Genomic DNA, 14,679 nt, shown 5'->3' on the forward strand with positions numbered 1-14,679 from the left:
TTTTTTTAAGATAAATATTAAAAACAAGCTGACCAAATTTTAACTATATAGGGGCATTTCAGAAAGGGTACGACACTATTTTGCCAGACCATTTCGAACAAATAACAGTAGATGGTACCTTTAAAAACGGAAATCACGTGCCACTCGACCCCCTCCCCCGTAACGACGCATATGTGCGAGTATATTAATTCCATTTCCCTTTCAAACTTTACAAATTTTATGAAAAAAAGCTTTCGTTTTTATTTAAAAAAAAATCAATAAAAACTTAATAAAAAAAGTAACTAATTATATTTTTACTCTTTTAATGATTAATAAGACAGTTGTAATAATAGGTAAGTAATACTAATAGAATGGACAATTTTAAAAATAGTAATAAATAATTAAACGGCTTCCTGAAAAAAGAAAGGAAATTGAAGGATATTGATTATACCTAAAAACATACTTTACTTAAAAAGACAAAGAAAAACAATTTGAACCCAATATTTTATTTAAGCGTTTACGAATATACTGATATTATTTATTGATGATCTAATAAAAAATCCCCAATTAGTTGACATTTACAATTTTTATCTTTACAAAGAATAATGTAAGAGTTCAAAGAAAGAATTAGATCATAGTAGTGGTAATAAATTTAGGCCAACCATAAATTACATTGAAAAAAGGTTTTGGTCAAATTAATTTAAATAGGTTCTATTTGTAAATCTCTTTGAGAGGGACAATAGTCTTTATGGCTTTAACTATCGATATCTAATGAATAGATATTTAGCTATTAGCGTTTAAAAATCACAAAATGTTAAAATAGGGTATTATCGGTAGTCAAAAATAAATTATGAAATTTGAAAAATGTTAAAATTTATGTATAAATATACTTAAATATTCTGATTTCGAGTCATAAAAGCACTTTTTTCTTTAAAAATATTCAAATTAAAAATCGTAATTTTTAAACTGTATATCACGTGACCTAAAACGCGAGTAAGCCCTGCTGTGATGTCATAGCGGTATGAGTCATAGACCACCAGTTAGTTCAGTGTAGACAGCTGGGTATAATATATACATAGATAATAAGTATTTATTTTTATTATAGTCAGATGTCTATGAATATATCTGTCAAACTTATTTGTGTTATTTCGTGTAATGATACCGATATTACGTCATCAAATTGGATGCCCGCGTTTTTGACAGTTTAAAAAAGGTTTAAAATTTAATTTAAGTTTTTGGCAAGAAAGCATGTGTATTTTTCCGAAATAAATTTTTGGTGGCTTTTTATTAGCAAAATCAACATTTTGAAGCACTTTTTCAAAAATAGTGGAGTACCCTATTCGTTAGAACGACAGAAAATTTTGTGACCTAAATTGATTTATAAGAAATTAAAAATTTGCAATTTGCATAAATAATATGCATTCCATAATTTCATTTTAAATTAACCGTAAATATACTAAAGTAAGAATCGATCCCCGAGGTACCTGGTATTAGTGAATTACGTGAAAAATATAATAAAAAAGTAATAACAACATTTTATGAGAAAAACGAGGATACCGTTCACCCTGGGCACAATAAAATGGGTCCTATTTCAAGAAGACTGAAACTGTTTAGACTTTTTTCTCAATTTAGGTGTGGTTAAAAATTTTATTTATGTTTGTGTTCAATTTTGATGAATAATATTCGAAAAACAGAATTATAATTCTAAAAATATATATTGAAATACCCAGTCGTGTTTTTTCAGGAAATCGGAACCACAATTCGCAAACTGTTATCAGTTTATTGTGTGTTTCAATTAATCTATTTTAAAAGTATTTGAATTTTAATTCTTAAGTTTGATTAGTTATTAGTTAATAAAAATATGTATTTGTTTAGTAACTTAATTATATTAGGCATTATTTTTATTTATTTCCTAAATTTTTCCGATGTGAATGCAAAAAGTATGTTTTTTTTGTTGTTGTTGTTAATTTTGAATTATAACAATCATATATAATTAATTATTTTTATTAATTATTTGTATCAAAAATTAAAATAACGTTTTTTTCAGATTTAAAATCAAATTCACCACCTGAAATTATGAGTATTACAGGTGAATATACAGTGCTCAATGCAGGTGAAGAATTATTTTTGATTTGTCGAGGATCTGAAAATGTAACATGGGATTCTGATACCGAAAATATGGAACAGGTTCGTTTTGATTGGTTTTGAACGTGATATAAAAATTGGAATAAATCTAAATTAATTCTGAAATTTTTTTTAACTTAGTAAAATTTTGTTTAATTATTAAGCTTTCGTTATTTCGAAAACCAAGGCAGATATCGAAAAATTGTATTTATATTTTTCGTGTACATTCATGAAGTAATAAGAGAATTCATCATCAAAGTTGAAAATAAAGTACAAATAATTTCGACCACAAGTCTAAATTTGCCTCGGCGTTCGTGCTATCTTAACAACAAAATATTTTTAAATCTATATATTATAACAATAATAATTAATAATTAAGCCTATTAACTATTGAGCCCACTGCAGGGCAAAGGCCTCCCCCAAACCCCGCCACTTGTTACGATCAGTGGCGAGTATTTTCCACATTCCTCCTGAGTAGCTCACAAGACTATCCCTCCATCGTTTAATCTGACGTCCCTTTCTTCTTTTGCAATTGTATGGCGTCCAGTTTGTGCTGCGCACTGTCCAGAAATCTATATATTATCTGGAACAAATTAAGATAATTTTTCACAGTTCATGATATCAGTTAACGATACCAATTTTTCACAAAATCACATACTCTGGTTTTATATTCTTTAAAAAATAAGGAGAAAATTTTATTTTTCAAAATTTCAACTTATAGATCACCGAGCGACTTTTTAGAGCCACCCGATATAATAAATGATAATCTGATTTTTCGTTAATTTTTTTTCTTTTATAATTCAGAAATTAACTCAGAGTTTTTATAAAGATGATAAGAATTATTTCGCAAAATTGATCATACCTAAAGCCTCGTACCTAGATACAGGAGACTATATCTGCCAATATGACCATGAAACAAGTGACGAAAATGAGAATGAAGAGGGATCAAGATCGGTTTATGTATTTGTTAAAGGTAAATTAAGATTTTACCATGTAATTCAGCAAATGTAATAATTTTTTTTTTTTTTTCAAGATAAAAATCATATATTTTTACCAATGACAGACGACAAAGACATTTTTGTGAATCAATATGAAAATAGAACAATATCTTGTCGTACAACCTCTCCAGATATAAAAGTTGAATTGAAACGAAATGGTTTACAAGTAAGTCTGCAATCTGTATCCGTGATTAATCGATTTTGAAAATTGGATAGTACCTAATCAATAGGGTATTCTACTATTTTTGAAAAAGTACTTCAGAATGTTGATTTTACTAATAAAAAGCCACAAAAAATTTATTTCGGAAAAATACACACGTTTTCTGTCCAAAATCTTAAATTAAATTTTAAACCTTTTTTTAAACTGTCAAAAACGCGGGCATCCAATTTGATGACGTAATGTCGGTATCATTATACGAAATAACACAAATAAGTTTGACAGATATATTCATAGACATCTGATTATAAAAAATATAAATACTTATTATCTATGGATATATTATACCCAGCTGTCTACACTGAGCTAACTCATGGTCTATGGCTCATACCGATATGACATCACAGCAGAGCTTGCCCGCGTTTTAGGCTACGTGATATACAGTTTAAAAATTACGATTTTTAATTTTAATATTTTACAAGAAAAAAGTGCTTTTATAACTCGAAATCAGAATATTTAATTTATTTATTTTTACATAAATTTTAACTTTTTTCAAATTTCATAATTTATTTTTGACTAACGATAATACCCTATTGAAAATTATGAAAGTGTAAAATTTTATAGAAATATATAGAAATTTCGATTGATTTTCATCCTTCGATTACTTGTCTATGATTTTGTTTAGGTATTTTATTTGTACAAATTTCCATGATTTTTAGGTTTCAAACGTTGTATCTTACGATCATAAAACTGGAGCTGTGGCTTATTTTAACAAAACATCAGACGGTGGGCAATATTTTTGTATTGGTTCGAATAAGTTTACAACAGAAGAATTGAAAATAAATATTCACGTCCTAAAACGACGTAAGTGCTAGTGCTATCCATCTACCCTTTTACCAAAAAACCAATTTTAAAAATGCCCAATTTTGAAGTCATTTATTTATTTAAATAATCGGGCAACAAACCCCCCCCCCCATTCCATAAAATCTTTAGAATTGATTTAGACTTAGTCCAACTTCATATAAAAAAAATCTAGACTTTTATTTAAAATTGCCTTGGTGCTCATACATCCTTAATATAGCTACAACCTATCTTTTGTTATTGAATCAAGTTCAAAAGACATTTAGCCTCCATCCGCCTTTAGCCTCTGGCGACCAGAAAAATAGTATACGCACCACGGGAGTAAAAGAATAGCTGAGACATTTTTACTTTTCTCTAGTTGTGTAATACACTATTTCATTTCAATGTTTTTAAGTAATGATTAACCACTTTGTTTGTTTTTCAATTTAGGTTTTACAATTGTTGAGCGACCAAATTTAAAAGATGATAGTGTTGCACATTTTGTTGGCCTTCATTTAAATTTATCATGTACAGTGAAATTAACGTTTCCCCAAATGGTAATGTGGAGTTGGGATTTTCCATTAAACGTTAAACAAAACGATTCTCGTTTACAACTTATAAACGTTGCTAAAGGGCAAGCAGGTAGTACAACAAGACTTATATTATCGAATTTATCAAAAGAAGATAGTGGAAACTACACCTGTTTTGTTACGGATGACCATAAGAACGTAAAAAAACGTACAATTACTGTCAATGTTAAAGGTAAGTTTTCTGTTGATTCATTAATCCTACCCATTTATAACTTTTATTATCTTTTTTTTTTTTTGGCAAAGATAACTTTAATTAAAATAAACTTTAAATTTTTCTGCCTATTTTTATAATTTCTAATTCGATTAAGGCATGCAGGATTTGGTCAAATAACTTCATATTATATTCGCTTGAAGATCGAATATCATCTCGAAGTCGAATCCATTTCGACAAAAAATATTTCGGACAAAAGTTATTGATTTTCCAAAAGTTAAAATTTGATCATTTACAAGAAAATTGTTTAAAAAAATGGATCAGATTTTCTACTAGAAAACTGTTTATCCTGATTTTCATCAGCGAGGCTATTCGAAAAAGATCAGTCAGTCTTGGTGACTGTCGACGGAAGTGAAAGATTAAAACTTTGGAATAATTGGCCTTTATTCTGGATGGAGATTTCGGCAGTGGAGCTCGCTGCGTTCACACATAGCTCTAATAAATGCCTATTCATAATACCTGAATAATAATAAATAATACCTCAAATTTATTCAAATAGTTGTTGGTAATTCTAGATAAATATGGTGGGAGCGCAAATAAATACATTAGAATAGTAAGATGTAATGTAATATATAATTTATATGCGTTTCCACCATTTATTTCACGGGTTTTAATTTTGTGGTTCGGATCCCTCAAAAACATATGTTAGTGGATCGAATCTAAATCATCCTCGCATTCACTTGAACACACACAACAAATTTCATCAAAATTGGTCCATCCTTTTATATAAATCAGCACACAATTTGTATAATTATTTGCATTTTATTTTGGAAAATTTTTAATCTACAAGAGTTTTGAATCTATTTTTGGTGGTATATAGACAATTTGAAATAAAGTCAATTATTCATTTTTTAGATCAGCCTTATATAAATTTGAGCAGTCTGAGCTCTAGTAAACCTACACCTCAAAAAGTTGGATTAGATGTTAAATTCATCGTACGCGTAGATGCTTATCCCGCAGTAAAAAAATATGAATGGTTTTTTAATAACAACGAGATTATTACCGATGTACATTATGATATAAAAAATACATACAAAAATTCAACACTAATCATTTCAAGGGTAAATATCTCAGATGATGGGGTATATATGTTACGTGCCATAAACGACGCAGGGTTTCAAACCATTAATATGACACTCATAGTACGTGGTAAGTTATCTAGGGCAAATTTTAACAATGGTCATTTTTGACATCTATTAGGTAGGATCGATGAACATTTGAGGAAATTTTTTCGAAATTCTATCATCAGCAAGAAAGCAATAGCTCCATTGCCTTCGGAAATTCACTAATACATATTTTTTCAAATCCAAATTTTTGGCAGACTTTAAAAAACTGATTTTTTTTCTGTTATGAGCTGGCAGACTAAAGAATATATAGTTTGTTTATGTTAGTGCAACTTATTAAAATTTAAGGTATATTTGCACCTTTATATAAGTGAGACAGATTTCTGAATTCGATAATTCATACCTGGAAGAACAGAATAATTTTTACTTGGGTTAATTTTTCAAAAACTCATAGAAAACTATTCATGATAATATTTTGTTTAGATAAACCAAAGGTTTCAATATCTGGGCCATCATATATTTTACTCGACACTAACCAACCATTCCAGTGTACAGTGATGGGAAATCCAATCCCTGAAATTTATTGGAGCTTTAAAAAATGCTTACAAAAAGAGAAATGTTCAGCTGAACCGGTACGAATTCAGTAGATATTTACCGAAAATTTTGTAAAAATGTTTATTACATTTCAGATAATAAACAAAACTGATAAAACTGAAAATTTATACACTATTAAATCGGAATTGATTTTCAACGCGAACATTTCTGGAACATTAATTTGTGTAGCAAATAACACAGAAGGAAGCAATTTAAGCGAAAAGGAAATAATAATTACTGGTAAAGAAAATATAATTTTTTCCGAAATAAAGCATTTTAATGATAAAAATAATTTCGTAGATATTCCTGATGGAGATGATGGCTTTAATGCGTGGAAAGTAATTGAAACTGTAAGCGTTGGTGATTCACTTGTTCTTTATTGTGGCGCATCAAAATATAATTTTTCTGGATCAATTGAGTGGTATTTGAACAAAAGCGATAATCCATTAGAATCAAATAATGACGATGGTATGTAAATAATACAAAATTCTTATTATGGACTACATAGGTACAAGGTCTTACTAAAAGGTCTTAACAATGCTCTTATGCTATAATTTAGTTCAAAATTAGTCGATTTATGCCGTAGAACGGATAGCCCGATTTTGATAAAATTTGCTGTGGTGACACTCTCTTTCAAGTAATATCAACAACTCATATCAAGTTATATCAATTCATGGGCGTAAATAGTTAAATCCCCAAAAATTTTACACCTATGGAGGAAAAGGGTTTTAAGAGTGGAATTTAGGTATTTACTACAAAAAAGGTGCTCTTCATAAACATCGATTATTTTCATAGTTTCCTCAAAATTTGTAATTTAAAGATAATAAAAAGTTGCAGCAAGATTGAGACAAAAATTAAGTTTCGGCTAATTTTTCGACTTAACTAGCTTATTGCACGCGTCTCAGAAATTTTTGTTCACAAAATTAATAATTTTGAAAGTATTTTTACAGTACTGATGCATCTAAATCAAATCATAAATCCAAGTCCAGGCGAGGGTAGCGGCCTCTCCCCGGTATTTGTAGCTCTTTGCTTTTGTATGAAGTTTAATAATTTCGACAATATTTGGTCCAGAGGAGGGTGGAGGTCTTCCCTCGGAATTTATAGCTCTATGCCTTTGTACGAAGTTTTATTATTATTAATGAACAATGAAAAATTATTTATAATTATTTCCACAGGTTATAAAATTTTTAATAGTTCTACTCCATATTCTTATCGAAAAAATATCGAAATATTTAACATAACAAAAGATTACAATGGAAATTATCGTTGTGGGAATGGTTTACATTCAAATTCCATAGAATTAAAAGTTGTAGATCCAGAAAGTCCTAATATAACGGATACTAACTTAAACGATACGGAAATAAAATTAATCGCAGGAAAGCATCATGTATTTTATTGTCATGCAAGTGGAATACCAATTCCAACTATAATATGGAAAAAGGTAATCGAAAAATTAAATAGATAAAAAAATTGGAAATTTTAAGATCAAGGACAACTTGAGATACAACTTGTTGAAGTGACGTGATATGTTTTATGTCGTTGGAGGTCAGTGGGTAGTGCAGGTTTACTTATGATCTTAGGACTCTGTTAGACTTCTGTTAGCAATCTATAGTGACTGCTTAGAAGTAGAGATTTAAAAATTACTCAATGACCTCCTTATACCAAAAGCTGCATTATATCACCTAACCAAGCTGTATCTCAATTGCGCTCGGTACATTATACAGGTTAAATAATTATAACTTCCAGGATGATCAACTTTGGATACCGGATACAAAACGAATTAAAGTTTCTAAAGACAATGAAACAGTTACTTTTAATTATACGTTAAAAGAGGATAACGGTAGATACTCATGTGAAGTTTCAAATCGTTTGGATACAATAATAAATAGATCGAAACTTACCATTAGCGATGGAAGTAAGTAGACCTTTAAAATATATTTTTCTAATGTAAAATATTGAAAGAAATGAGCAGAGTTTCTATTTTTCAGTTGTTACTAAAAAAATTTCACGTTGGATATTAATCGTGCCAAGTCTTTGCATTATAGTTCTATTAATTTCAATTATACTGTTATACATCAAATTACGAGATGAGAAAGTAAGTATTATTTATTTTATACAGTGGGATTCATAAGTAGATATAATATAAAATCTGTACGTTAAGTTTTATCGTTTAACTTTTTTAAACCATAATATAAAAAAATGAATTTTTAGCGAATGAAATAACTTCACCTATTTGATTCAAAATTTGACCTATTTGGTTTTGTCCTAATTTCGGCTCTCGTCGTAAAAACGTGATGTTTACGAAATGTTGTTTACTTTTACAAATGGAACATTTTTTTGAATTTAAACTTCCCTTCTATTTTTTATGATTTGCAAGAGTCGCATAATCTTGGCTATGCGTTTACGAATTCGAAGTTACTTTTTACGTCCTGAACACGCTATAAAAATTACAGCTCGATATGGTTTTCTTTTCGTTTTTGAGTTGTCATGCTGACGGCAGACGGGCAATCGGGTATGGTTTAGTTTGGTCGTTGTAAAACTCGAAAATCCAAGAATTTAATTTAAGTTCGCTCGGTCGATTGTTAAACTTTCAATTTTCTTAGTTACCAAATTTTCCTCTACCACTACTATAAAAACCAAGTAATGAAGTATTGAATTTTCATTTATTATGGCACTAATAAAGTTTTTATAACTGCATATCTACTTATGCACTCTCCTGGACATATATCAAATTTTAATATACATATATGATAATTTTGTAATTGTAGAGACGAATCGCAGAATTTGAGAATGCAGGTTTGAATCATTTTGACGAAGGTGATGTTGAATGTATAAATCCCGACTTAGCCATTGACGATCAAGCAGACTTATTACCCTATTATAATGATTGGGAATTTCCTAAAGACAAATTAAAATTGGGAAAAGTGTTAGGATCCGGTGCTTTTGGTGTTGTTGTAAAAGCTGAAGCGCAAGGAATTGTGGATGGACAAGAGAGTACAACAGTTGCTGTTAAAATGGTTAAAAAAACTGCCGATATTATTTACGTAAAAGCTTTGGTTTCAGAATTAAAAATTATGGTTCATCTTGGACGTCATGTTAATGTTGCAAATTTATTAGGAGCTTGCACTAAAAATTTAGTTAGTAAACGAGAATTGCTCGTAATTGTTGAGTATTGTCGGTATGGAAACTTGCTATATTATTTACATCGGCATCGTAGAGATTTCGTAAATCAAATAGATCCTTTGACAGGCGATTTTAATACATCGATTGGGGGAGATGATTTTCGAAGAAGAGGTTCTTCGAATGTTAATAGGTTTGTACTTATGATGAATGTTCTAATTATACGGAGTGTCTCAATAATTGCACTCGAATAACGCAATAAATATAAAACTTAGATTTCAAAATTCGTTAGTTACTATTAACGCTAATAATGCTATCAGTATCCTAGCCAGAATATATCCAAGATATCCGGCTTCAATTCCTGGTATTTATATTTATATATACAGGGTGGGTCATTTTAATCTATAATGGCTAATAGCTCGTTTTGGAGTTAAGTTACCAAAAAATAACATAAACAAAAGTTGTAAAGTTTGACGGAGGACATCGTGTTTTGACATCAAATTGAATCTAGTTCTTCGAATTTTTTTAACAGCCAATTTAGAGCCTAAAGGCCTAAACGATAAGAGATAAAATAACACTTTAAAATAGAAAGTTGATGCCCATAAAAAAATCTAACATTTTTTATCAAAACCAGTTTTTCGAATACCAACAGCTTTCGAAGGAAATACAATTTAAAAATATGTCATTATTGCATTTAGTCGAAACAAACACGCTATTAGCTCAGTTGGTTAAGGCGTAACCAATTCCGTCGGCGGTATGCTTAGGGTAGCGAGTTCGATTCCCGCCGTCGCAACAAAATTAATTTAATTAATAGTTGTGATGGGCTGGTGTATGGTGCATGGTAGATGCATGAAGGAGGTGCACTCACCTTCTGAAATTGAGGAGCTGATAGATAAATGAAATTATCAGCGGAAAGGTGGTAAAACACATATAAGGTATGACAATTGGCTCTATTGCCTAAGTGTATCCTTCCTGGACACCCAATATAACCTAACCTAACCTATACACAAAATTTAGTACACAAACAAAAAGTATCCGTTAGTTGTGGAACACTCTATGTATAGATAGATATATAATTAGACATTTTCATTTTTTATTTCAGTCCTCTACATTCCCCAATTTCATTTTTCAATCGTACTGTTGCTGGATTAGATTACAGAGCCGAGCCTGAAGTATCCACTTCACAAGAGTCTAATACTCGACCCACATCATTTGATAAACGTAATTAATAGTTGATATAATTTTTTCTGGGTTTAATATATTAAGTCTAATTTTACTTAAATCTTTTAGAAAGCGATACGGTATCAAGCAATAATAGTAGTGAACAACCGGAATGGCGCTCAAATTATCAAGCTGATTATTACGATCATAAAGCTCCAATATGTTCCAAAGATTTGCTATGTTGGGCATTTCAAATAGCTCGTGGGATGGAATATTTAGTATCGCGTCGTGTTTTGCATGGTGATTTAGCCGCACGGAATGTTTTAGTTGCGGAAAATAACGTAGTTAAAATTTGTGATTTTGGATTGGCAAAAAGTATATATAAAGATTCTAATTACGTTCGAAAAAAAGATGTAAGTGAAGAAAATAGTTACCAGCATTATTTTAAAAGATTTACCCCCACTTAAGGATGTATGAGCATGACAATAATTTTTGATTTAAAGGCCTAAAATTGGTAGATAGGTATTTACTCAAGAAATATGTAGTTAAAATTTCAGCTTAGGTATCCATGCCTATTTTTTTGGGCAGATTCATCAAAATGTAGTTGACCATTGGGCAGATGTTCGCGCCAATACTAACAGATGTAAATATTTATTTAAAATAAATTTTTTAGTGCCCTTTACCAGTTAGATGGATGGCATTGGAATCAATTCGTGATCAAATCTTTTCGGTACAATCAGATGTTTGGTCGTATGGAGTTGTATTATGGGAATTGTTTTCATTAGGTCAATCACCGTATTCAGAATTAGTTAACTATAACAAGTTTTTACAGAGACTTGAAGACGGGTATCGTTTACAAAAACCTAAGTTTGCTACACAAAAATTGTACGTTAAACTTCACAAATTTTTTATTATTTCGTTACTTTTGTTATGCATAAGTATTGATCAATTAAATTTTAAACTCTTTTTAGATATCAAATTATGCTTCAGTGTTGGGAAATACGACCAAAAAATCGGCCATTATTTGATAAATTAGTGAATGATATAGGAATGATGTTGGAAAATGCTGATCGTGAAGTTAGTTGCACACTATAACTACTACAAGGTTTATTAACATTTTGTAAAGAACTGTTACTTCATTACAATTTAAATGCAAATTATTGAAATAATCGAAGATAGTTCAAAAGAGCTAGGTTCAACCAAAAGTCTTACATTGTGAACAAGTGGGTGATTTATTTTATTAAAAGAAAATACCATACACTTTTAACGGTACAAGGCGAAATGTCGAGTCATTGTACTTTCTTATGTGTTCTGTTTTAAGAATTTTATTCGAAGGTATATTTTTCTTATATGCCATTTAAAGAGAAAACAAGCAGATAATTCATATTTTAAAGAAAATTTGCACGAATTTCCTTGAAATGTTCCGAAAATGGCAATATTTAAAAGTTTTAGTTGAGTGGCGTTATTCATATTAAAACAATTTTGCAAGGAGGTGATGGTAAAACACCCAGTTAGTTCAGAAATTTTGTAAACTTCTTAAAAGTCCGGGATTTCTTGTTTAGATTTTCAGTTTTCACAAAATTAAACATTTATGAAATTACCTCGGTGTTTCCGAGCTCTTCTATGGCAATAAGACTTTGAGGTATTCCGAATTTCTTGCTTTCTCTTTATTATTTCGGAAGGATTAGTATTTGAGCACTAAAAATATAAATAAATAAAGTTTTTCATCAGTGCTTGAATCGTAAAATAAGCAAAAGGTATACGGTAAAGAGACTGCAAAAACTAGAGGGTATATGCTACACTTAAGAAATGTGTGGCGTTTACTATAATCCTGGTATCGTATAGAGATAGATACTAGTAGAATAGGACTATCTACTAGAAGTATTGTGATATCGACAACCAGTATGGGCCTGACGTCCATACTGCATTGACTCGTCCGCCATTACTATTGCTAATATTACTATACCCTCAATAGTCAAACCAGTATGGCGTTCACAGAGATATTGAGATAGTGTTAAAAAAATTTTTAGCGAGTATGAATTAGTAATGGGATTTTGGAATTTAGAAAAAATCTCCGCGTTTCTTGATATATCTAGGTAGGAGGGTTATTTTTGTAAAAATTTTCTCAGACTCTTGGTCTTCACAGAGACCCCTTTCGAATGGATTTTTTTCCTGAATCCTGAATCTAATCTTTTTCAGGCGGTATCACTCTCCAAATTGGAATTTAAGAGGTAAAATTATGTAAAACAAATTTAGGTTAGTGGATCAACGTGGAATTCGAGCGATTACCTTCTATGTACTCAAGACCTTTCTCTTTATTGTTATCAAGCTACCAGTTACGAGCCTCAGCTTACTTTCAACTTAAAAAGTTATTTGTCAAATTAAAGAAACTCGGTATATTATTTTTGATCGTAAGAAGTGACCTTTGCATTATGTATATAAATCCCTTGCTATATCTGAAATCAAAACCGAACTAAAAGTAATTTCGTTTCAGCATTACGTCAACTTAAACGATCCGTATTTAATTATGAACGCCATTAAAGGAAAAGAGCACAGTGACTATTTGGCCATGATGAGCACACCAGATTTTGAAAATTTTTCCTCATCCCAACATTACGTAAATACTGCTCCAATTGCATCCCATTCAGCAGAATGTGATAAAAAAAATCCAAGTGGTTCAAATACCGAATATTTGTGTATGCGACCAATATCAGTATCTAAAAATTTGGACGATCCGATAAACACTGAAAAATCGGCAACGAATGCTACCTCATCTGAAATCACACCAATGTTAACTTTGAATAATACAAGTGATACAAACTATGACATTGAATCTGATAGCGGACTTACAACACCGGATTATAAGAATATTAGCATGAAAAAGAATGATTTCGTGAATCCTACATATCTGATTTCGACTGGAACTTACTCCAACATTGACTTTGAATAATACGAACTATGATGTTGAATCTGATAGTGGATTTAAAAAAATATTTTTTTTTCAATTTTGATGATGAATTATGGTCATAACTTGACAATATAAGACGAAAAGTAAGAATAAAATTTTTCGATTCCTGGAGTAATATTCAAAATATCGAAAATTGAAAATTTTGTTTAATTTTCTAGGTTTCAATATTTCGAAAACCAAGGCAGATATCGAAAAATTTTATTCTTTTTATTTTCGTCTACATTCATGAAGTCATAAGAAAATTCATCATCAAAGTGGAAAATAAGGTACAAATAATTTGAACTACAAGTGTACCTAAACTTTCCTTGCCGCTATTTCTAGCTTAATCTACATCGAGTTATTCCTAATCACCAGTAAAGAAAAAAACCTGGTAATGTAAGAACCATTTACTAATAATCGATGGTTAGACGTAAGCTTAAGAAATAATTATAAAAAAAAATTTTTTTGTAAATAGACAAAATATTTATAAATGAATAAATAATTAAAAAGTAATAAATATATGAATTAAATTATTGAAACTTTATAAATTTGCTTTTTTATATCTTCTCCACTTTCTTCATATTTTTAGCTTTGTCGTAACTAAATAATAGGTGTAGCTGGTAGTTGGTGGGTTCTAACTTTTTAATAGCAAAAAATTTTGTATTTCAAACAAAATAACGTAGTTTCTAAGTGGCGTTTCCCACATTTCGTTTCTGATGAAACTTTATTTTGTATAATAAAAATGACATCCACTTCCTTTCGAATTGAAAAAATTAGATTTTGATACTGTCAATGTATATACATTCCTATGTAATTTGAAAAAATTATGCGTATTGACTGTGGGAAAAATCGAAAAAAAAAATGTTTGTAGTAGGTACATATTTCTCTTGTATT

At 30.0% G+C, this 14,679-nt stretch overlaps 1 protein-coding gene across 1 annotated transcript; it reads left to right on the forward strand.

The window, feature by feature from the left end:
- Window positions 1-1,872: 1,872 nt before the first annotated feature.
- Window positions 1,873-13,807, forward strand: LOC123298839 (vascular endothelial growth factor receptor kdr-like). Its single transcript, XM_044880934.1, has 19 exons — window positions 1,873-1,919; window positions 2,027-2,166; window positions 2,908-3,076; window positions 3,137-3,267; window positions 3,978-4,122; window positions 4,549-4,860; window positions 5,755-6,048; window positions 6,447-6,595; window positions 6,653-6,797; window positions 6,858-7,025; window positions 7,733-7,998; window positions 8,304-8,472; window positions 8,546-8,652; window positions 9,326-9,870; window positions 10,780-10,898; window positions 10,968-11,251; window positions 11,512-11,723; window positions 11,810-11,915; window positions 13,333-13,807. Exons 2-19 carry the CDS (start codon window positions 2,056-2,058, stop codon window positions 13,786-13,788), a joined length of 3,888 nt encoding a protein of 1,295 aa, XP_044736869.1. The 5' UTR covers window positions 1,873-1,919; window positions 2,027-2,055; the 3' UTR covers window positions 13,789-13,807.
- The last annotated feature ends 872 nt before the right edge of the window (window positions 13,808-14,679 follow it).

Source organism: Chrysoperla carnea, chromosome 4 (genome assembly GCF_905475395.1).
Source record: "Chrysoperla carnea chromosome 4, inChrCarn1.1, whole genome shotgun sequence".
Lineage (NCBI taxonomy): Eukaryota > Metazoa > Arthropoda > Insecta > Neuroptera > Chrysopidae > Chrysoperla > Chrysoperla carnea.